Genomic DNA, 24824 nt, shown 5'->3' with positions numbered 1-24824 from the left:
CTGTTTGAATTTTGGGGGCCCAGCTCAAGGAGGTCCAGAGGGGAAGAATGTTAGTAAGTGGTCTAGGGTTGGTTCTTGTGATACTTTGACAAAGAAGGTGGCTGCTTTTTGTCCTTGTCCTAAAATCTTCCTGAGGTTAAATTGAAGAGTTTTAGATTAATGGCATTGGCAGAGGAGGTTTCAAGCTAGCCTATGTTGTATGATTATTAGTGACCACTCTTGTACAGATCTATAATGAAAAGAAGCAAGCTGAGGAAGGAAAAATATAAAATGTATACTTTTCGGGATTGGAGTGGAGCATCAGGAAATGTAATAGAACTAAGTCCAGTGCTCAAGGAAATAAATAGTTAAAGAAAAGCCTGGTGTTAAATGGAATAAAGGGAGTGGTGACCTCAGGTCAAGACCCCATCCAGCTAAGCTTCTAACTTGTGAAAAAGAGTTAAAGGAAACTTTAAGCAGTGAAGAAAACTACCAACAGCAAAAAGCTGATTCAAATGCAGTTGAACAAGGAACAAGTTCCAGCCCCATCAAGCAGCAGAACTTGGCAACTCTAGCCACATGGTTCTAGCTTTAGAGTCAAGGATACAAGGAAGGGATTATGGAATCTCCCTCCAAGACTAAGGAAAGCTGCCAAGGCCAGGCATGTGTCAAGGGTGTCCCTGCATGGAGCTCCAGAGAGGACATTGCATGAAGCTATGAAGTTGAAGCCTGAACTTCCTTTGAGACCCCAAGATGTTGGAAATGCCAGAGTTGTGGGATACCTGCTGAGGATAGTTGCTAACAGGGAGTAGAACAAGCCCAAGAGAAAGAAGTGTGTTGCAGTCAACAAAGCTGAACAAGAGTTGGAGAGCTGAAGGGCATTTCGACATCAGACATGGAGCTGCAGAGTTTGGAGTTTGTCCAGCTGGTTTTCTGTCTTGCTTTGATCCATTATTTCCTCACTATGCTCCCTTCCCTGTTTTTTTGAATGATAATGTATATCCTATGTCATTATATGTTGGAAGTATGTGATCTTTTTATTTTGATATTTATAGGGGTATTACAGTAGAGAGATTGCATGAATCTCAGAAGAAACTTTGGACTTTGAAACAAATTTGAGACTGTTATATACTATAGGGACTTTTGAAGTTGGACTGAATGCATTTTTGCTTTATGATATGGCTATAAGCCCATGGGGGCTGTTGTAGGGTATTCATCAAAGAAGACTGCTCGGACGTGGGTTTAAGCCAATAGAAAGTCTTTACTAGCCAGCCAGTGACTACTACACTGGTGTTCAGGATCCCAGTGTAGTACTGAGCCTTTCTTAGGGTGAGCTTTTAAGCACAAAAACCATATTCTAGGTTGGCATACTTCAGTTAATAAGAACAGTTATCCAGAAGCAGAACTACAGAAGCTAAAAAGCAAGGTTAGTACATCTTGAGACTTGCCCAGAACTATATAGACTTTCATAAATAAGGCCTTTGTTTTAGTTTTGGCAGGTGGTGCTGTCTATGTGCTGAGTTTTACAGTCTGAATGGCACTTCCATCATGGAGTCAGTTGTGCTAAGTAAGGTCTTAGGGCCTGCTAAGATCTGTGGCCCTGTTACAGGGTCCAGGAAGTGGAATGTGGTAGTTTGAGTAAGAATGGCCCTTATAGGCTCATATATTTGAATGCTTAGCATCAGGGAGTAGCACTGTTTGAGGAGGATTAAAAGGATTAGGAGATGGGGCCTTGTTGGAGGAAATGCTGGGGTAGGTTTTGAGGTTTCAAAGCCCATGCCAGGCACAAGGTCCCTGTCTTTCTCTCTGCCTATGGATCATGATGTAGCTCTCAGCTACTGCTCCAGCCCTGCTTGCATGCTGCCATGCTCTTCACCATGATGATAATAAACTAAACCTCTGAAACTGTAGGCAATCCTCCAATGTTTTCTTTTATAAGAGTTGCCTTGATCACGGTGTCTCTTCACAGCTATAGAACAGTGACTAAGATAATCCCTCTGAAACTGTAGTTACAGACAGCAAGTGCTCTAAACCCCTAAATCATCTCTCCAGCCCCAGGCTATAGGTATTTTGAAATTAAAAATTATTCTGTTGACTCCTTGTTGAAAAGTATACTTATTCCAGACCTGGTATTAGAGATTCAGTAATGAGCAAAACAAAAACAGGCCCTGCCATATTCTCCTGTAGTGAATAAACTCTATGAAAGCTTTCTGCATGTTTCTATGAATAGTGCTGCTTACAACAGTGACAATATCATCTTTTTTAACTGTGTTAGTCTACATCATGTAAACAGCAAACCTAACTTTTTAAGCTGAGGTATTTACCACCAATGTTTGTTGAAGTTAAATTGAAAACCAAGTTCCATTTCAAAATACTGCACTGGACATATAATATGCATGTTTCAAGTAGTTCCTAATATGCACTGTGGGGTGTAATAATGGTTCAGCATGTACAAGACAATGTTATCCAATGATAACCATAGTTGTTAATGGTTTATATTAGCTGAAAGCTGTAAAATCATCTGAGGACTCTTAGCGTTAGAATAATAATTTACCAAGACAATTACCACATACTGGAAATTTTTTGCAACTCTAATTTGGTATTATTAATAATGGATAAAATTGCACTTTTCTCAGGTTGCTGTGGGCAGCAGGGATTTAATTCAATGAATATTTCAGCACATCATTTTAATCATTTCTCCACCAGATCCACATGGGCAATATTTTATTCTTCTTAATTTAGTCTACTAAGCCACAGACATTAAATTGCAGACTATTTGTAGTAAGATCTACTCTGTGATTTACAAGCTTGTTATAAAGTGTAAAAGAAAGAAAACTGCCATTAAGGCTTGCAGTTTGATGTTGCATTTGTTACTGAACTCCCCATGATCAATGTTTTGGTAGAGACGAGAACACTGAAAAATAAAAAAGAAAGAAAGAAAAATGGCCAAGTGTTTACAGTGTAAGAGAATAAAGTATGAGAATACAGCTATTATAACTTCTGTTTGATTGTGATAGTAATACTCATAAAAACACAACTGTCTTAATTTTCCAGAGATACCAATGAAATAAAATTTTAATTTTAGGGAACAAATGAATTTCCAGTTTTGACTTTTTGTTAATAACACTAATGTCATTTCTTTCCCACATCTAGTCAATTGCATGATTTTTGGCGTCTGGATTACTGGGAGGATGACCTTCGTCGAAGGAGAAGATTCGTTCGAAATGCCTTTGGCTCCACGCATGCAGAAGCACTGCTCAAATCTGCAATAGAGTACGGTGAGTGCCACTGCCTCCAGAGCAGGGTCTCTCCTGAGGGGAGAGTTCTGCTGTAGGAAGAATTTAGTTTTTCAGTGTTACGTCATATTCACTGCATTAAGTGTCAGAAATAACATGTTTTGCCTTGACCTTTAGGGCCATCTGAATCAAACTGAACTCTGTATTTCTTAGATTTATTTAAGAGACTTCATCTTACCATAAAAGATTAAAATATCCACATCTGGTCATAACCTAACACCCGTTCAGATAGCCTAAAACTGTAGTAAAATGGATTTTTCAGTGTCTTTCAAACTTTAATGACCACAAGCCATGTAAACATGTTACAGTACTGTACTCAGGTGTGGGTGTGTATTTTGTGTTTTTTTCTACCCTGGGTACTGCATGAGCCCTGCTGCAAAATCTGTGGTTTTGCCCATCAGTGTGCGTGTACCCATATATACACAGATAGACATATACAGTGATCTCTATTTACATATGTATATATAACTGAAATGTTATATTAGTAACCTATATATTCCCACCCTATTTTTTTTAAGCTCAGAAAATTATCAGGCTGGGGAGATCAGTCAGTAAAAGTCTCGATGAGTTCCACTTAAAAGTAGGACACAGAAGCATACATCTGTGACCCCAGCATTGCAGAGCCAGAGACAAGCAGATCCCTGAAACTCACTGGCCAGCCAGTCTAAGCACTCAATAAACTCCAGATTTAGAGAGACCCAATTTTATAAAACAAGGTGGAAAGTAATCAAGGAAAGTGTCCATGCGTCCATGCATACATTCACACATGCACACACAATTGAAAATGGTCAACAAAGACATGGGTGCCATCCACATGCACATACACGTGTCCACATAACCATGTGCATTGTGCATACATGCATATGCATATACATATACCACACACACGACACATAACTAGACAGTCTTCTTCTGTTCAGCCAGTTCAGCTCCCAGGCTTCAAGTGGATTGCCAGTGAAGTCTGTCATAACTGTCATACGTTCAGTGTTATCAACCATCACTGCCAGAAAGCTGTACCCCAATTCTCTTTTTAAAGATGTTTAGTAAAAATATTACTATAGTTTAATAAAAATGTTACTTTAGATTATTGTCTAATAGGTTTCCTTAATTACATTTTTGTTTGCCCACTTTTTAAATTTATTGCATTTATTGTGTGCATGCTGTGCTCATGCTCATGTATGCACAAGTACGGGCACATATGTTTACGTGCCATAGCTCATGTGTGGAGGTCAAAGACAGCCATTTCTCTCCTTTCAGCATATGGGTCCTGGGGATTCAATTCAGGTTCATTAGAGTTAATGGCAAGCACCTTTACTCACTTAGCCATCTCACTGTCCCCATTTACACATTTTTAAATGCTCTCATGAGTTTAAGGCTGATTGGCTATGTCAGAATTTCTGATACCATCTATCCAAAGGTAACAATAATGAGCCCTGTCCTTGTAGTTTGTGTTGTCCATTTTTTAACTCTGGAGTTACTTGCCATACCTATTTTCACTTATTTGAGAGTAATTAAGTGAACTGTCTATTTTAAAGTTTACCACATATGGTAAATAGTTTTGCATCATGGTATCGTTTGTATCATGCCATACAAATCTTATTCTTAATGAGGTGAATGTAAAAAGATACAAATCATTACCAAATAAACTCTGTACCTAAGGGTTTCAATGCAACCATTACCCTAAGAAAAATTACAAAGTAATTATACAGTGGAAGTAAATATTAAAAATGTTTCAATAAATCATAGGAGTCCTTACTATAAGGAATTCTCAAATCAACTCTAAAGCCCATCTAAGGATTTTAGCACCCTAAGGATTTGCTGCCAACTTAAAGTGAGTTGTTACGTTCATGATTCATAGAAATACTGCCTATGCAGGCAGCGTATACTTAATAGTACCTGGAGCTGGCCTGGAAATCACCATGAAGATGACCCTGGTCTGGAATTCACAGTTCCACATGCCTTTGCCTCTGGAATGCTGGGATTAAACCTGTGTGCTTTATTTACTAATTTAAATTCAACATGAGTTTATCTCATTTGAAAGTAGACTTATCTGCAAATAATTTGTAAGAGAGTTTAGGCCAAGGAGCATTGGTAGTAGTTATAAAAGCTTTAATTCTGTAGAAGCTACCGTCCATACTCTACAGGTTACTTCAAAAGGGCTTTGTTATGAAAATACTTATTTTGTTTCTGCTTTAAAAATGGGTTTCTTTGTGTTTGATTTGTATTTTTTTTTTGCCTTAAAAATCCCTGTGGCCGGGCGGTGGTGGCACACGCCTTTAATCCCAGCACTCGGGAGGCAGAGCCAGGCGGATCTCTGTGAGTTCGAGGACAGCCTGGGCTACCAAGTGAGTCCCAGGAAAGGCGCAAAGCTGCACAGAGAAACCCTGTCTCGAAAAACCAAAAAAAAAAAAAAAATCCCTGTGATGGAGGTTCATATTTTAGTCACATAGAAACTATTGTTAATAAACCTGGACTAAAATAAATAGTGCTCACATCTTGAAATAAATGCGCCATGCTGGCAAATCTTCTGTGTACTACATGGGAATTTTACAAATGCTCTTTTCATTCATTTTGCATGCTCGATGATGATCAGTATTCAGGCTCTTTTGTCCCTCTTGTGTCAGGTTCCTTGATGGAGAGAAAGAAGAGTGGTTTTATTTGACAGGTATTAGGAACAGCATCATATATTTAAAACACCTGTACAGCTCCTGTGGCAGAGTCACATGATGATCACTCGCCAGGGTTCAGGTCATGGTGTGGAAGACCAAAGATAACACACCACAGATCTCCCTCCCTGAACACTTCCCGGGTACACCTTTTCAAATGTCTGTGCACCTCAGGAACTGAGGAGAGGGTTGCCAGTCCGAAAAGGAGCAAGGGACAGGAAAACGGAAATATTCCAGGGAGGAATATCTGCAGACAAATAAAGGGAAGATTACAGACACCCAGGACTCCCCACTTCTTCCAGACCTGCTTGCCCCCAATCTGCACATGAAGTACTTCTTCAGAAGAAAGAGGAAGTAACTGCCAGTAATGATTACAAAGCACTTCCTTCAATAAAAATAGATGCTGAGAGGCTTAATTGAAAGCAGATTCTGTTTTTAAAGATAAGTTTTATATTCAAAACATCTATATAAAGCCAAAAAAGAAAAGCCAAATTATATAAAACCCCACCCATTGTCTGAATACCCTGTCAAACATTATAATGTCTTTATGTATGCAAAGTCTGGCAGGGTGCAGAACAACAACCGCCCTATAGACCTGTGATGTTGGGTACACAGGTTAGGGTATCGTCATAGGACAAAGTCGACAAATTGAAATTCAGTGTGTTCCTTCTTCCTTGTCAAATAATTGCATCATTTCTACCTCCCTATGATAAAATGTTTTAAATCGTAACTTGCCATTAGGCTTTGAATATGCACAATCTCAGTTGTGGATTTTGGTGACAACGATTTTTCATTTATCCATGTGATAGAAACATAAATGTTTCAGGAACAAAATATTGTTTTATACTGGTAACTTCCAGTGTGGGTAAAAGAACTGGAATCAGTGATAAAATAGTCAAAACGGTTAAAGACTTGTAAACTGAGAGAGGTAGCCTTTCCTTAGTAGGTAAAACATGTCTGGACGCCAAAGCCCAAGTTGAGACTAGGAGCCTCCATGCAGGTAACACAAGGAAAGCAGAGGCAATGGACGACTTCAGGTTTCGTGGCAATGCCTTGGATCACTTGACCTTTCTTGATACCCTAAGTCCAGACACACGGTTTGGATTGCCATAGAGTTGTACTTCCATGATGCAAAGGAATATTCAGCTGTAGTTCATATTTCATGGCACTATTATCAGTTTTCTTAGAGTCTCAAATAAAAATGTTAATTCTATCTTTAAATGAGTAAATAATCAGAGTTGGATATCATTTTAAGGAAACAAAAGATAATAGTTTTATTTCATAATGATTTTTAAAAGTTTGCTCCATGATTTTATTATTAAAACTTGTAGCTGACCTTTTTCAACTGGAAAATAGCCTGTGCAGCGATGAAATTTTTCCTGCTTTTTAGTAACACTAATGAGTTGAATAATTTATGAGGTAGTCATGTGCAAAAGATTCAGTATGATTTGACACAGTCTCATTCTCTGGTGTTGGAATGTAATTAATAAAAACCTAGAGGCATGTAATTTTTTTCTTGATGTTTAATGTGCTAATTTTGCATGTACTGAATGTGTTGTTTAGGTGGTTTTTAGTGGTAAAATCTTTCGATTTAGAATTTAATTATCAGGAGTTTTATAAACCATAGCAGTGAAATTATGTAAGGAAGATGTTTTAAAATTCATCTTCTCACCTGCATGGTTTATTCTTTGGACAATTAGCTAATCGGTAAGTAATTGAAATAGTGGGTTTTAAGTGTTACATATTAAAACAGTACCTAGACTCTTCAACTTCTGGTACTTTCTAGTGTGTAAAGATACCTGCTGACAAAGAATAGGAAAAACTCTTAGTAAGTTTGGATCACTTTGGTGAGTGTCAGTCATCATTTGGGCTTCTGTTTCTCTTCCATAAAATTACAGTGGAGCTCCATTTCATCAAAGGCTAAGATCGCAAGTGCTTCATGTCTGTGATCAAAGACGTCATCTTAAATAGGTCTGATCTGGCAGAGGAGGGCAGGCTGCCGCAGCCTGAGGGAGGGAAAAAAAACACAGAGCAAAGATGACAAAGTTAATCAGTCATTTCTGTGGCAATAAATAATAAGATATGCTGAGAACTGCAAATGAGAACATTCTTAGCTTCCTCAGAGATCTGTCTGCTTAACACCTGATTTATCTAAGCTTGTGAAGCCATCAAGTTATGACCTTGATGCACAAAAAGCAGCTCTGTAATGAGCTGGAATTAAATTAGTCTGCTGCTGAATGCATGGCTACTGTAATATGTTACATGCAGTCCTCAGAAAATAGGAAGGCACTGCGAGTAGAAACAATGCTGTGCAGCAATGCAGCCATTGAGGAAAACCATGAAATTGTCTGTCTGCATTCTTCCAGGAGTTTGCAGTCATTACAGCATTTGAGAAGCCACATCCGTACTGTGTAGAAACATGAGTAAACCTCCTATTTTAGTTGGTGCATTATAAATTGGATCTCTGTATTCGGAATAAAAATTAGTGGCTTGAATTAGGTTCCAGTAACTGCTGAAAAATTAATGATGCAATTGTTTTAAGAGAAGGAAATACCTGCAGGCAGTTGTCTGCCAGCTTTTGACATCACCTCATAAGCTTAGTCTCCTACCCTTGTCTTTACCCTATGGCTTTATGGGCTAGTAAAATGTCTTAAATAGATTTTTTAAACTGGGGTCATAAAGGCTACAAATATGCTTATAGCATCCATTTACACATACATGGCATTTCTCATATCAAAAACTATTCCAACAAGCTACCTGTTCTTATGTTGAAGATTCAGACACATAAGATTTAAGCAGATTCAGAAGTTTAACTGTGCTAATTGAAAGGCACTTACTGAAGAGTTTCTGTGTACCACACATGTTCTAAACACTGGGTTTGGGAGCAGGGCATTTCTAACCTGCAGAAGCACAGGAGACAGGCTGACCAGAGAAGGTATCACTGAGAGTAGCTGACTTACAAATTGCCTCAAGAGAATAATCTGCATTTACCAGGTGAGCAGGGAAGTAAGGGTGGAAAGAATAGAAATCCCCAAGATAGGAGGGAAGGGAAGATGAAGGGAAGAGAAATCGCCAACATGGGGAGGGAACTGAGTAGAACAGAACAGAGTAGGCTAAGCTAGGCTAGGCTAGATAGAATTCACCAACATGGGGAGGCTTAAGGCCTTGACTTGATGGACTCTGTGTTTGTATTAATGACAGAAATTCATAAAGTATTCGTATTTAAGACTGGGGATATGACTCAGTAGGAAAGAAACTGATGACCCTGAGCAAGTCTTTGCAGTCAGTCTGTAGCTATGAATACAAATTTTTTTATTTTAGATTATAAGTAAAAGAATAATTTTATGTATATCAACATATATGGAAAAATAAAATAATTTTATTTTAGATATCTCATATTCTCAGATAAAATAAAAACCACTTCCAAACCAAAATCCAATTTTTCTGCATATCTCATTAGAGCACCCATGTTTTTGCAGAGCTGAGTGCTCTTTAAAACCCAGTCACTGTCTTGTACTTATTTGATGGGGTCCGTGTACCGCATTTAACCACATACTTGATGAGTTTGGGAAACTGAATTGAAGGATGAAGTTTTCTAAAGTCATATCGACAAGTGCAACATTTTTAAGATCTGAATTGGTTGTTTATATTTTATTTTACTTAGAACATCCTGAGATGCTAGAGAGAAAGCTGGGGTAAAGTTCATCTAGTGGACTTATGCCAAGTGACAAGGGGAAACATACTTCATTAGTTTGCTTATTTTAGACCAATTTCTGGCAACATCTACACACAGCTGCATGAGTAATACATGTGCAAAGTATAATAGGTTGTGGTGATATTGTGTTCCCCAAAATATTGTGCACCCTAATAAACTTATCTGGGGTCAGAGAACAGAACAGTCACTAGATATAGAGGCCAGAAAATGGTGGCACACATGCCTTTAATCCTAGCATTCCAGAGGCAGAGATCCATCTGGATCTCTGTGAGTTCAAGGCCACACTGGAAACAGCCAGGCGCGGTAACAAGAGCCTTCAATCCCAGGAAGTGATGGCAGGAAGCAGAAAGGTATTTAAGGCGTGAGGATGAGGAACTAGAGCTGGTTAAGCTTTTAGGCTTTTGAGCAGCAGTTTAGCTGAGATTCAGAGGCTTCCAGTCTGAGGAAATAGGATCAGCTGAGGAACTGGTGAGGTGAGGAAGCTGTGGCTTGTTCTGCTTCTCTGATCTTCCAGCATTCACCCCAATACCTGGCTCCAGGTTTGTTTTTATTAATAGGACCCTTTAAGATTCATGCTACAATAGGTATTTGTTTTGCAGTGTACTATCAGTGTTGTGAGCCCTGTGAAGATCATATGTCTGAGTGGCAGTTGAAAACATGAACTGAATTCCTCCAAATCAGTGAATAGAGTGGGCATGTGAAGTTAAGGTCAACACCACACAGAGTAGTGTATCCCCAAATAGAGACCAGTACCACATGAAGGAACCAGAGGCTGTTATGGGGAGATGGCATGAAAATGAGGCTGTGAACAGAGAGCTGTTGAAGGATTTATGTTTGCGAAAGGACAGACCACAGAAATGAGGTGACCTAGTGATGTGGTAGGTGACCTAAGCTCACCCCAAGCACCACCCGCCATGCTCTGTGTGCACTTGACCCTATGGAACATTCCCTTACATGCAGTTTACCTGATAATATCTGGTAACTCTCACAGCATGTTACCCATGAGGATGTTGTAATATAGGCCACCTCAGTGTCACTCATGGGCTTTATATATTGTCACTTCTGAAAACATAATGTAGGTTTATTTTTTCAATTTATTTATTTGTTATACTGGCTTTATTTCTATTTATTTTTTATTCATTTATTTATTATTTACTTATTTTTTGTCTACTTGGGTTGTTCCTAGGGCACCAACCCAAGTAAAGAATCATTCTGCCACTGAGTGCTGTTAAAATAGCCTGCACATCATCAGCATCCTAGCTGTGCCTTATTTTAGTAATAAAGAGAAAGGAGTTAGTTACCATTTTCTTCCTCCTCTCTAAGCCCGTTAAAGCATCTTCTACTCCTTTTCCAGTAGTCTGAGATACTAGAAACAAATTTCACATGTTGCTCTAGGAAGTGCCTCCCCTCTTCAGGTTTTGTTTATGTCATCTACTTCATGTTTTTTCCTTCTCAAGATGTGCTATGATTCCAGGCTTACATTCTGCTCCTGTCTACTCCTCGGGGCACAAGATTTAGCAGGCTTCTTTCCTTTCCAAGTTCCCTCCCCAACCCATCCCTCTCTTTTCTTCTAAGGGAATAAAATGCTTAAAGAAGGAGGGAATGACCCACTGTTATTCCATTTCGATAAACTCATCTCCCATCGCTTTTCTTCTAAGCACTTTTCCATGGGGATCAAACTCTGCAGTGAAATCAGGCAGAGTTGAGGACACATTGTCCTGACCTGTATGATACTGAGTTCCAAACTTGCTCGAGCAGTATTTGTTTTTCTTCAAGTAAAATGTGCTACGTGGCTTGCAGTATAACAAAATTCTGTTCTAAGTAATTATACATCACCCTAACTTCATGGCTAGTCACAATTCTACTGAGAGATATCAATCCTAAATTGCATAAAGAGTTAGTATGGTATATATTCTTCTAAAAATCATAGAATACAGTTTTCTGGATTGACTGTTAGATTATTATATTAACATTTCATAGTTATATTGTGCTTAAATCCACTTAACTGCAGTAGCATTTCTTGCACCTTTTTAATTGCATTTTTTTCTGTTTAAAAATGCTATTTATAAATATCCCCTTTGCTGGTCTGCTGTAAAAATATTGCTTACATATGAATATTTTGAATTAGGTATAAATGAAATTCTGTTTTTTGCTGTCAGAACCAAATTGTGAAAATGTATTACATGTCTTTGAAAATCAGTATACTCTATTAGCAGGCCTGTCAATATAAAAAGTGCCTCCCATTTCCACCTCCTGCTCTAATAACCTGTGTTACTCTCAGGCAGTTCACATAATCAGAGTATATTGTCAGCTTACTGGAGTTGGGGAAGCATGAAATGAAAATCGCGTTAATATTGATCCAATTCTTTTACTTGCAAGTGTCCTTGCTGTCCTTTTCCACTGAGCAATAGCTGTTGGGGTTAGGTAGCCGTTTTCCTCTCTCCTTCTTAAATTCTAGTCAGTTGTTACAAACATAACTAATCTGCATAAGGGTTTAACACTCAGAATAATTTCTATGGACACTGAGTCTTAACTAATACACAGATTGCTAATAGTAAATGATTACTACACACCAACATTTTCCTCAGGCTGTTCAGAGGACAGCCTACCTGAAGGGATAAGGGATGTCTGCACATTCCTCCTTGATAGAAATACAAAGGATGCACTGCTCCCATTGTATGCAAGGTAATGATGTATCATCAATAATGACTCAAGTCCAAGTGCCTTTTTTTAATCTTTTATTTTATAGAAGCATATATAATATCTATTTGTGATCACTCACTAAACCCTTTGTCAACAGAAATGAATTATAGTGGGAATGATGTTTAGATCTTCCTCACCTGGACAGAAATACCACAGCTAAAAGAAGGAGCATGAAGGCTGATCTTGCAGCTTTTACATCTGACTTATTAAACTTATCCATTAATCACTCTGCCTTTATACGAAGGTGTCAAAGTAACACACAGAAATTGTCTGTTTGAGTGTGAGCAGCCTGTTTCATTTGTGGGGACTTTTTTTTTCCAGAAAAGTTTATGCAGATGGGATGAAGGTTCTGGGTGATGGATCACATATCGAAAGAGTAATGTGCCTTCAGGATTCCAGTCTCTCTAATGTATAGTGGAGTTTTCACCATTGGGATTTTCCTGGATTTTTTTCAGGTTTTTTTCTTTCTTTTTCCTTCCTTCCTTTCTCTCTTCCTTTCTTCTTTCTCCCTCTCTCGTAGTATTCTATTCAGACCATGTCTCAGTTAAAAATAATCTTTCCTTTTATATCTCCATCTTAAGGAGGAAATATTTGTTCTATGTTTAAAATCAAACTGTAAAATTACATCTGAAATTTAAATTGCTTAGAAGGGAACTATTTATTTGCTAGTGGGTGACTGCTATGGCAAATTTCCACATAAGTGCCTTTAGCTTTTATCTCACACATTCACTGAGCCCAGCACCCAAAGTTGGGAGCAGTAAGTTTCTCTGTGATAAAAAAAAAAAAAAAAAAAAAAAAACATTGCTTAACCATTGCTGTCCAATGTTCAGATCTATATGGTGCTCAGTAACAGACATACATGTCATCACATGAGATCTTGTAACTACACCTAATTAGGGGAAAGGTGCATTTATCTTGAACTCTTTTTCTTTGGGTGGCAGTTAAATAATATTGTGTACAGCTACAAAAACACCATCCTGTAAAGGTATTTGTTGCTCTGACTTGAATTTTAATGAAAAATAATCTTTATTTTAGCATTTCCCAAAGTATCCAAATCATTGGTGCTTTTATTTTTAAAAAAGTATTTAAATTTGAAGATTAATCACAGTATTTTATCTGACTTATATTAGGGTGGTTTGTCAAAACACATTGAACAAGATAAAAAAATATTATGAAATGATGCATGTTGCAAAGAATTTCTCTCTTGAAAAGAATGCCCCCCAGTGAAGCGAATTTCCAGATGTCTACAAACATTAGAATTTTCTAAGCATACATTTAGGCAAAATTAAAATTAGGTTAAATTTTCACTCTGCCAGCCTCCCTTCAAAGACCCCCTTCAAAAGATGAGAAAATACTATGTTAAACTTGTTTTTAATTGAAAAAATCGGAAGGTGTTTTCCTTCAGATAACCAAGATTTTAAACATTCATATTGTTAGAATAGTCGTGTATAAAATTTCAAAAGCCATCAGAAATGTTGATGCAGTGCTGGGCGTTGTAGCACATGCCTGTGATACCAGCAAAGCTTTGCTTGGAGTATCACTATTTCAAGGCTGGCCAGGCCTTCCCTGTGGGCTCAAGGCTTCGGCAACTTTATGAGAACCTGTATCGACATTTTTCAAAAAAGAAGAAAAAGGGGCTGGTGATATAGCTCTATTTTAGAGTGCTTCCCTAGCATGCATGAGGCCCTAGGTTAAAACCTTAGACCCCAAAACTGATGAGATGATGATGATGGTGATGATGATGATGATAAAAATAAAATATAAAGTTGATGCTTGTGTAGCTTGTTTAATAATAACTTAATGAATGCAATGAATAAAATGGTCCTGGGGGAGGGGGAGTATTTAAATGTCAGCTGTCTGCACTATGTTCTGTTTCACAAGAACTTAACAGCACATGAACTGCATATTTTCTTTGTTCAGGAAGCATCTATTTAGACTAACTGAGGGTACATTGTGCTTTGTAATGATTATGAGCCGACACCTTGCATAGCATGGTGGACAAAAATATTCCACAAAGCCAAGGGCACTGATGTTGGCCAGGAAGTGTACTTAGGACTTCAGAATCAGGCTGATCTTATTTTAGGTTTATGACTCTCACGTTTGCCTACTTTCTCTTCTCCCTTTGTATAGATCCAGTAATATCATGAGATTAATTTAAGTTTAATGAAGTTCAAAATACATAAGCATCCGCTATCTCATCTTAATTTTGCAATAATCCCTTGAGACTTAGGTTGGGAAAATACTCATTATTCTTTCACAAATTGGAAACTGAAGTTAAGAAATTGGTGTGTGTTTTTTTAACGTTTATGGTGGTTATAAAAGAAAAGAATAAAGAATGATAAATAGTAAAGTCCAGTTTCCCATTATGGATAAACTGAAGGACATGCAAAGAAAAGTAACTTAAGAAACAGTGTATAGGAGAATTAGTGGGTGAGTTATAACAATATTACTTTCATGTGCTTTCTCAACAAACTTTTGTTTACTCAATGCCTGAGCTATAAATTAAATTACACTAAGAAAGTGAGGGTGTAGATCAATTGTAGATCACTTGCCTTGAACATTCATGGCCCTGGGTTCCATCCCAAGTACCACACCAGAACTAAACAAAGGGAAGAGAAATGCCACTAAGAAAATCTCTAAATAAAGTATTTCAAAATAAAAGATATAGGTTTAATATTTAACCCACACAAGTTTGACAACATGCAATAAGCCAGATGGATAAAGAAATCAGCTGTGTCAGGCTTAAAGGGCTTAATCACTAAGCCACCTCTTCAGCCCTGTGACTGCTGCTCTTTTTTAATATCTACAGTTAACTGTAGAATAATTGCTTAAATGAAAATAAATCATGTTGTGTTTTCCATTATGGTATTTTTATCAATATAAAATAATGTAATAATAACAAACTAATGGCTAGATCTTGATTTTTTTTAAAGACATTGATAGTATCAACCGAAGCAGGTGTGCCCATTCTGTCAATGTATTTTAACTTAGGATTGTTTAAGACAATAAAAACTGAAGCAATAGTAATAAAGCTGTATGGTGATGGCCTATAGCAGCAATGCCGGAGACAGTTTTCCTGTCACTTCCCTTTTAAAATATCCTCTGTCAGAGCAGATGATTTAGCTCAGTGATCGAGAGCTTGCTAGCATACATGGCCCTGCATTCAGTCCCTGGCAAGGGAAAAAAAGTAAATTAGTTAATTAGCTTAAGTAGAATATACTTGGATTCTCATGGTTTCCTGGTTATTAAGAGAAACTTATGAAGGAAGAAAGTCTTCAGGGCTGCACATTGTCTCTATAACTCTATGAATAAGTCTATGGAAAATGCTTTCCTGTGTGTAAAACATGATAGGAAATGAAAACTGATCTATTTTTGCATTTGACTTCATTCATCCACAAGTCTCTGGTACTTTTTTCTCCTGAAACTTTACATTTCCATGCCATTTTCCTATCTTCTCCAGACATAAGCATCCTCGTCTCTCCTGTCTGGCTTTACTCATTTCTTTGTGATTCCCATTTCCAGTCTAAAGCACTCCTCCAGTGGTTTGTGGCATTTGCTCGTTAATTTCTTGATGAATGGCTAAAGAGGCCAAGAAGTGCGTTCAGTTCAACATGTCTTCTAAGACAGATGATCTCAAATAAATTCCCCTCTCAATCAGATTTTGATTTGTTAGGTGATAAACCAATTCTTTCTAAGGACAGTGTTTACAAGCCTTGTAATGAGACAGCCCTCTGAGACCTTCCTCCTTTTGCTGTAATGTTGATGGATGAAACTCTAATTCATAAAGGATATTGTGATTGAAAAGCACCTTTAAATCTCGTATGCTCTAATCTAGACAAATGTTTGTTTCAGTTCCACAAAACTGGTAAGTTCACTGGGCTGCAAGCCGCTAACACTTCAGCAGGGTTGATCAGCTCTGTGTGTGGGTACCAGTTCCTTTAGCAAATATCATGAAAAATTTTGAATGTTTTCTGCTTCAAAGCTAGAAGAGATCAGAGAAAGCTTGATACATTTCCAACCTCCTTCTATTGCATGTTTTTTACAAGTAGATTTTTATTGTGGTAACGTAAAGTCACCTGAAACTGCTCCTTCTCTTTTTACATGGTAGTGATATAAGGAAAAACTTGGTTATTAGGCTGACTGAAGCTTAATGGGCATTGTTACCTTAATGCAAATACCTGGGCTCCATTTCACATAAATTAACACAAATCAGTGAGATTCTGGGGCATTTGGGGAAATTTTGATTTGGAAATATCCAGAGATGACTCCTGTGCCTCCATTCACTCATCAAAGATTTATTAGTGCTTGTTCCTTACCAGGCAATGTGCTGAGTATGAGAGAATACAGAGACAGATATGTGATTCCAGCCATCAGAGGGCCTCCAGGTGTCTGTGGAGATAAATACGCAAGCAAATGCCAGGTACTTCAGCTGGAAGAATTAGGAGGTGTGGGGAGAGCATAAGGAAAAGAGTTGACAAGTTATGAGAATGGAATGAATGTAAACCTGAACTTCAGCAGGTTTTGTGTGCACCTACTGAGTGCCAGCCCCGTATGCTGCAGAGATGACAAAGTAGTGTAGTGCGGAGGGCAGGCTTATAAGAGATCCTGCCTCCAATATGTATCCAAAGTTATATTAGCTGTGACAGCACACGGGTTACCTAGGACAGATATCTGAAGGAAGAGAATTGTGAAGGGCAACTAGAAATAGAAAAGGGAAAAAGGAATACCCCTTACATTGGGCATAGCATCAACACAGATCAAGAGAGATGTGAGAACATGGCATCTTCCAGGAGCTAACCTTGACTCAGTACTGCTGTGGAACAGTGGGAAGAGGTGATGGGAGGCTGGCAATGAGAAGCTGAGGATTTGATCAGCTGTGCCAAGGAGTCTAGGTTTTACTCTACAGTGTAAGTCTTGCTGAGAGTGTTGATTACAAAGCAAATGAAATGAAACAGGAATACTCAACATACTTGTATTGTATGATAAACATTCTGAAAATGAGTTGAGGGTCATATGAGCCAATGACTGATAGTGCAGTGGCCAGGACCACACAAGATGACTCCTCAACCTTTGACCTAGGCAGGGGGAAGGAGGAACAAGCTGGTTAGCTCAGCTGGGGAATTCGTGAGTACTTGTTATGCAGGTGAAAGATCCCTGAGTTGTTTATCATTGCATTTGCATCTTTTGTTGAAGGAAGCAAGCTCAAAGTTTCTCTAATTAAACTACTGCCGGACTGGCAAAGGGATTGAGACCATTACTCCCCCTCAGACATTCCTGCTGTGCTGGGTTTGTCTTGGGATATGCATCTGAAATAGTCCATACTCTGTCTTTCATCTATTATTCCAGGAGTAAGAATCACCCATGAACAGTGAAAAAGTACCCTATGTAACCAGGGTAAAGTCTCCAGTGAGGTGTTGGTTTTGCAATAGCAGTATTTGTCTCAAGTTTTTCTAAGCATCCAAAGTCACTGTGTAGCTAGCGGCATTATGTTCACCATACTAAAGGGCTGTTGCCCCCGGGGGCCTTTAGTGGCAGCTTGTCCCTACAGCTAGTGCCACTCTGCAGTGGTTCTGGTGTAGCTGTCCTCTTAAGCATGTGCTTTTACTTTTTTGTGACCTTTGAATCAGTTTGTGTTTATCAAGCAGAATTGGTGCCCCAGTCTCTACGAAAAAGAAAAGCTATTCTGTCTCAAAAAAAGAAAGGAAAAGCTGCATAGGTCAGGGAGAGAAGGAAGCGGGAATGAACTTGAGAAGGTTGAGAGTGGGCTCACATGCTGTTGCCCAGTGCAGATTTTACAGCACCTAGATGTGCTTCCAGGAAAGCAGTTGAGTAACACCAGCATTGATGCGCTGTTGGAGGCCTGTGGAATGGACCTAGGAGAACTGACCAAATAAATGTACTGTAAAGTGTATCAGGAGCACGTTGGGCCAAAACTGTGACATGTCCTGGGAGCAGCATTACCACAGAACCTGGCACCAAGCACAGCACCACCACATAGGACCAATTTCCAGGAGTATATACACTACATGCAACATCCTGCTAGTCAGTGCTCTCTTTCAAGCCTGTACCAGATGCTGTAAGTAGAACACAATATTTTCCTCCAGATTGAACTTCAAGGAGCACAGACAAGATTGTGTGCATGTTCAGCATGGCATACCTTAGACTGAAATGGTATGAAATAGAGCTTTTCCCATGTGGACTAGTTTATGTATACATGTATGTGTCCAGTTTATTTGCAGTTTTAACAATTTTAGATTGCTGTCACCCAAAGCAAGTGTTTGAGAATGTGGAAATGCTTGCCAGGTAGTCAATTTGGATATGTGAACTAACATTGCTCCTCTGGAATAAAACCAACTTGGCTGTTTGTGTGTGCTTAATATGTTCTTTAATTTAGCCTTACTGGTATCTCTTTTGTTTTGGTTTGGTTTGGTTTGGTTTGGTTTTCTTGAGACAGAGTCTCTCTGCATAGCCCTAGATATCCTGGAACTCATTGTGTGTTTTACTATGATTTTATATTATTTTGTATACCAAAGCAGGATATAATTTCAGGAAATCCATTTTTATTTCGTTCATTGGTAAAGAACCCACTTCGTGCAGTATGCCGATTGAGCATCCTTCTGCCTTACCTCCTTGTGTTGTAGCTCCCTAGTCGACACCATTTCTTCACTCAGAAGTGAATACTTTACTGTGTTCTTTATACCCATCTCATCATCTATCAAAAACTAGTTTAATAATTAGTTAATTCACACAACAATATGGTTATATAAATTAAATCTTAAAATGGTGTGGATCAGAAAGCTAGATTTGAAGGGAAATATTTGTAGAGCATGCATGATTCTAGAGTCACATAGAATGGGTTATAAACTTGGTCTGATAGAGCAGGCCTGCACTCCCTGCTACTCAGAGCTGCTCAAGAGAATCACAAGTTCAAGGCCAGCCTTGGCAAGTCAGAGAGATCTGGTCTCAAAAAGCAGAAAGGGCTGTTGGTAAAATCAGGGACAGAATATTGTAAAGAAAGTAGAAGGGTGGATTGTAGGACCACAGTGAGCCAGTAGCTTGCTCTCCCTACTTCTTCATCAGTAAAGTAAGGGATAAATCTCCTGCAACTTTTCTCAGATAAATTCAGACCAACAAGATAAAGAAGTATTTGAAAATGTTCTGTGGTTGTAAAGAAATAGCAAACATGGCATATAGTAAAGAAAATTATGTAATGCCTACTAAGTGCAAATACATTCCCAGTAACTAAACTGCTGTTTTGGTTGCATGTAGGCACTGAAGAAGATGTAGTGAAGTCCAAGAAAGCATTCAGAAGCCAAGCAATCGTAAACCAGAACTCGGAGACTGAACTTATGTTGGAAGGAGATGATGATGCAGTCAGCCTGCTCCAGGAGAAAGAAATCGACAACCTTGCAGGTACTTGTTAATATGTTTCTGCTTGTTGTGAGGAACACATAAAGCCACTCAACTCCAACTCTATCTCCTGGTGAAGAAATGTATGCCAGTGGTTGTCCTGGTATTTATTCATATGAAGGTTGATAATTTAATGTGCCTCGTTCTCTGGACTTGAAGCAAATGTACTTTACTGACAGTACATCAATAGGCGCACACATGTGCAATGAGGAACAGTGCTTTAGATGGGGAAATAATTCTCAGTACATATCCTGGCATAAAACTACTGCTGCTGTTGGAAGATAGGATAGGATAACGAATCCCTTGACTTCTGTGTCTCTCTCTACCCTGCTGACAGCCTTGGAAAACGGTGCTTCAGCAAGGTGAGCACAGGACTTGCCATCCAGTCCAGGATGAATTATTTGGAATGTTTTGCTCTGCCCTCACACTTCTAAATCCCTATTACTACCAGGTAACCTCCCAGTCCCACCTTCAACTTCTCTTTTCCTGGTGATGGTCTGAGGTCATTGAGAACAGGATCTGCCATGGCCTGATTGGGTGTGGACATCTTCAAGGATCAGCTAATAACCTTTGAGGTCTGATTAAAGCAGGTCAGAAAGAGATGAAGACAACTTGGGCACAGGCTTAAAGCATGCATTGAGTCCAAGAACCAGACTGTGAGGTTATATCCTACCTAGAGCCAGGTTAAAACTTCCATGTTAGCTAGATATGGTAGTACACTGCCATCTCAGCATTTGGCAAGAGGACTGCAGATTCAAAACCAGCTTGTGCTATACAATGAAATTCTATCTCAAACAAATGACAACAAAACCATCCTGCTGCATAGTCTCAGACCTCCAGGTGAGCTTTAACCTCAATTTGTTGTCAGCCATACAGCACCGGAGTACAAGTTGAGTAGGGCAGTGGACTTCTGTGCATCTTCTATTAACAATATTACACTTCTGTTTCCAGGAGCTCACTTACTGAAAGTAATATGGTATAGCTCTATAAAAGCCTGTGGTGATGTTATAATGAGATGTTATTACTCATTGAGTGGGGGAGACAGACTCCCATCCTCCCACTTCTGGAGGATATACTACGAAAGGTTATTCTAGTGCCAGGTCCTGGAAATGCCCATTACTACATTTCCGTATCATGAGAATTGTTTTTCCTATTTCTAAAAATCTATTTACTGTTTCCTGAATACCAAATGTTTTTCTTCAATTCCAAAGTAAATGTTTAAATGTTACTTTCGGAAATGAAGGCTGACAAAGGCTTTTGCTAAATTAGACAACAGATATAACTCTTTTCCTGGACCCATTCCTACTTTCGAGGTCATAGGAAACATCTTCTGTCTGACCTTGCCTTTCCTCAATCATCAGTACTAACATCCATGTTTTGCCATTATGTACTTTAGTTTGCATTACCAGGTACTTTGTTTCATCAAAAATAGCTTATTCAAGTTGGCTTGTTTTCTTGAAGCTTATATTAAATCTGCTCAGTATTAGTATTAATCTGCCAATCACACAACCCACCAAACAGTAGTAACTCTTCTGTGCTTCTGTCCTTTAATGGTAGCTAACTTTTAAGTTCTGTTCATAAGCATAAGCATAACAGTGAAAACATTAAATCAGATGCCTTAGAGCAATGAAGGTACCCTTGAAATAAATTATTAATGTATATTATAAGTAATAGTGGCATTTCATAAAAGTCACTTAAAATCAGATTGTATAATTTCTGGTCATCTGTCTCTCAGGCCTCTGACTCCATCCTTTCAGCAGATGTTCTTTGAACAAATCTACACCTGTCCATATCCACTGGGTCCTAACTCATCCTCTTCATGTAGGATCCTTATGTCTGTCTGCAAAGTTTAGAGTGTATCCTGAAACACTGATGATCCCTTCCCTAGTCCATAGTGTTCATCTTTAAAACAGTAGCCCAAAGTGTCACTGGAGCCTTGAATAAAGGAGAAAGTGAGTGAGAGGTGAGTGTTCCATAAAAGGCAAAGAAAGACACAGAAATAGTGTTCACAATTTACAGGAGTGTGTGTGTGTGTGTGTGTGTGTGTGTGTGTGTGTGTGTGTGTGTGTGTGTGTTTTGTAAATGCTAAGTTCATTATTGCTCTCTACTGTCATGACTGACATTTCAGCACAGAATTCATTTCCAGAAGTTAACTGCAGGCCAGGATCCCTAAATTGAATGAAATCAACTATTAATAACCATATAAATGGGTAACATTTTTGCTCTAAGAAATAATTGTCATTATCATAGTTATTTGTCTTAGAGAGTAAATTTTAAATAACAATATTTCGTTTTTTGTGGTTTTTGTCTGTCTGTTTGTTTGTTTGTTTTGAGACAAGGTTTCTCTGTGTACCTCTAGCTGTCCTGGAAACTCATTCTGTAAACCAGGCTGAACTCACAGAGATCCCCCTGCCTCTGCCTCCCTAGTGCTAGGATTAAAGGTGTGCACCACCACCATCAAGCTAATAATATATTAATTTTTTTAACTTTCTTTTATTTATTCTTTGTGTCTTTCACATCATGCCTCCCGATCCAACCCATCGCCCCCCAAAAAGAAAATAAAACAATAAAATTTAAGAAAAAAAAGGAAAAGGGGGGAAAATCTCATCATGGAAGCTGCAGTGTGACACAGTGACTCATGCAATGAACTTCTTTATCCATACATTTTACATGCAGGCATTTATCGAAAAGAATCATTGGTCTGGCTCTGCTATACCATCAACACTGAGCCCTCACTGGGACTCTACCTGGACATCCCATTGCTGCCCTTAGTCATGAAGATCCTGCAGCTCTAGGTCCACAGGACTGACACCCTTTCCCCCCATGCTCCAGCAGATCACAGATGGGGTTGGCCAACACAAAACCCTGATTCTGGGCCTGGGTAGTTGAATGGTTGGTCAGCCCACCAGCTCTCCCCTGTCTTAGCCACCAGGGTGAGCTCTCTAGCATTGCCCTGGCTAGAGCAAGGTCCTCAGGTTGGGTTCTCCCACACCCACGTCTTCAGGGCCAGCTCTACTGTGTTGCCCAGGTGAGCTGTAGGGTCCACTCTCTGGAGTGCCGCAGCTGATGAGGGGCAGGGACAGCTCTGCTGCTGTTATGACCTCAGGGCCAGCTCTTCCACCTGCCTCAGGTGTTAATGGTGGGATTGGTTTGGGCATCTCTCCCCTGCCCGTGCTGCTACATGACAGATAGGTAATAGGGACTCATTACTCATGGGGCTGGCTCATAACTTCGGGACTGGGTCACCCACACCTCCACCAACAGGGTTGGCTCTATTGTGCTGCCCAGGCAAGGTGCAGGGTCTACTTTCCCGAGTGCTGCAGCTGGTAAGAGGGAGGGTCAGCTCTTTTGCCCACCACAGGTGTTAGAGACAAAGAGGGAGAAGGCATCTTTCCCTTGCCCTCATGACCACATGGTAGATTGAGGCGTGGGTATGGCCAGCTGTCCCACTCTCACACACTCAGGGCTGTCTCACCTGCGCCTCTGTCAACAGGGTCAGCTCTACTGTGCTGCCCAGGCTAGGAGCAGGGCCCGCTTTCCTGAGTGCTGCAGATGGTAAGGGGCGGGTCAGCTCCCTCGTCTGTTGCAGGCGGTGAGGGGCAAGGGATAAGAATAATGTATTTCTTATTCATAACTTATTCTAAATTTCCTGATAGTGCCATACTGCCTAAAGAGAACTTCACCATTACAAGAGACAGCTCCAAGTTAAAAAGCAAAAGATCCTGAGAATCTGTATATAGTATTGATATAATCTCATGTTCATTTGGTGTCTCAGAAAGCGTTCTGTAGTCACCATTCTCTGTTTACAGCTCAGAAATGAAAATTACAGTGTTTCACTTCTTAATTTAACTCGGAGGTATGTCCACACACTATTCATATAAGAAGTATAGTATTTGGGCTGAAGAGTTGGTTCAGTGGTTAAGGGCACTTGCTGCTCTTTCAGAGGACTTGGGTTCAATTTCTAGCATCCACATGATAGCTCACAACTCTCTGTAACTCCAGTTCCAGGTGACCCAACACCCTCACACAGACATATATACAGGCAAAACACCAATACACATGAAATAAAAATAATTTTTAAAAAGCATAGCATCAGAACTACACAGGTAGCTCTGAGCAGAGTCCCTTGTCCTCTCCTTACAGAGCCCTGCCTTGCTGACAGACACGCCGAGACCGCACTGCAGTCCTCCTGGAACTGTACACGCAGGGCCTTTCCTTGTCACTGCATCTGGTCACATGCCAGCACATTAGTACTGAGAGGTCTATGACTGTGCATGATCAGGAGCAGGAGCTTTAGCTTTACTAATAGTCCACACGTTGTCTAGCTCCAGTCTAGTGGCTTTTAATCTTTTTTTCAAAAGAATGCTTTTAAAAAGCACAGTTTTACTTGAATGTTGGCTGTTTGCCGTGTTTTCTTTATTGTTTGGTGCTTTCTGCTTTTAATAGAAATAAAATGTTCATAAAGTTCTGTAGCTTCAATGTCACATGATTTTCTTTTTCATTTTTAGTTCCCTTTCTTCCCAAGCTGTTCATCTCAAGAGGCAAGTTAAATGTGTGTGACTACTAATCACTCAGCTTACTATGTTTGTAGCAGCTAATAGGATTTTAATATAGAAGTATGCCAATCAACTAAGTAATTATTATATTATTAACATCTAATCTAATTTACTTTAATTGCTGTTTTAGTTTATAGTGATCCACCAAAGTGAATTAGCCCTAAGATTCCATATGTGCCTAAATATTTCATCTTACTAATTACATTTTTACTTGAAATACTGAAATAAATTAGTATAAGCTAACTGAATTTAATATAAAATAGCAATTATTTTATTTGAAATTTAGCAAGTTGTTTCTTCCAAAATTTCAAGTAATAAACTGAAATTAAAGATTAACTCAAATTTAAGTGAGTAGACAGGGGGATGATTGCATTCAACTGATAAAATGCCAACCCACTGGTACAATGTATTTTGTTTCTTTTAAAAAAGACTATTACATGGGGCTGGAGAGATAGTTAAAAGAACTTTCTGCAACCTCTCTGTGAGAAACCAAGATCCT

The 24824-nt window shown here is 39.0% G+C and overlaps 1 protein-coding gene across 6 annotated transcripts in view; it reads left to right on the top strand.

Annotated features, from left to right (window-relative positions):
* The window catches only part of Nbea (neurobeachin), a 558359-nt gene that overhangs the window by 342552 nt on the left and 190983 nt on the right, over positions 1 to 24824 (top strand). For 5 of the 6 annotated variants that reach the window (XM_052730144.1, XM_052730143.1, XM_052730147.1 and 2 more), the window contains 3 exons: positions 3133 to 3257; positions 19629 to 19772; positions 24278 to 24310. In XM_052730144.1, the coding sequence (XP_052586104.1) occupies positions 3133 to 3257; positions 19629 to 19772; positions 24278 to 24310 (302 nt within the window). The remainder of the gene's footprint in view (positions 1 to 3132; positions 3258 to 19628; positions 19773 to 24277; positions 24311 to 24824) is intronic. The other variant, XM_052730145.1, reaches the window with a different exon arrangement.

Source organism: Peromyscus californicus, unplaced genomic scaffold (assembly GCF_007827085.1).
Source record: "Peromyscus californicus insignis strain IS unplaced genomic scaffold, ASM782708v3 Scaffold_9__1_contigs__length_137607984, whole genome shotgun sequence".
NCBI lineage: Eukaryota > Metazoa > Chordata > Mammalia > Rodentia > Cricetidae > Peromyscus > Peromyscus californicus.
Note: the sequence above shows the minus strand (reverse complement) of the source record. Positions and strands in the feature narration are given on the sequence as shown.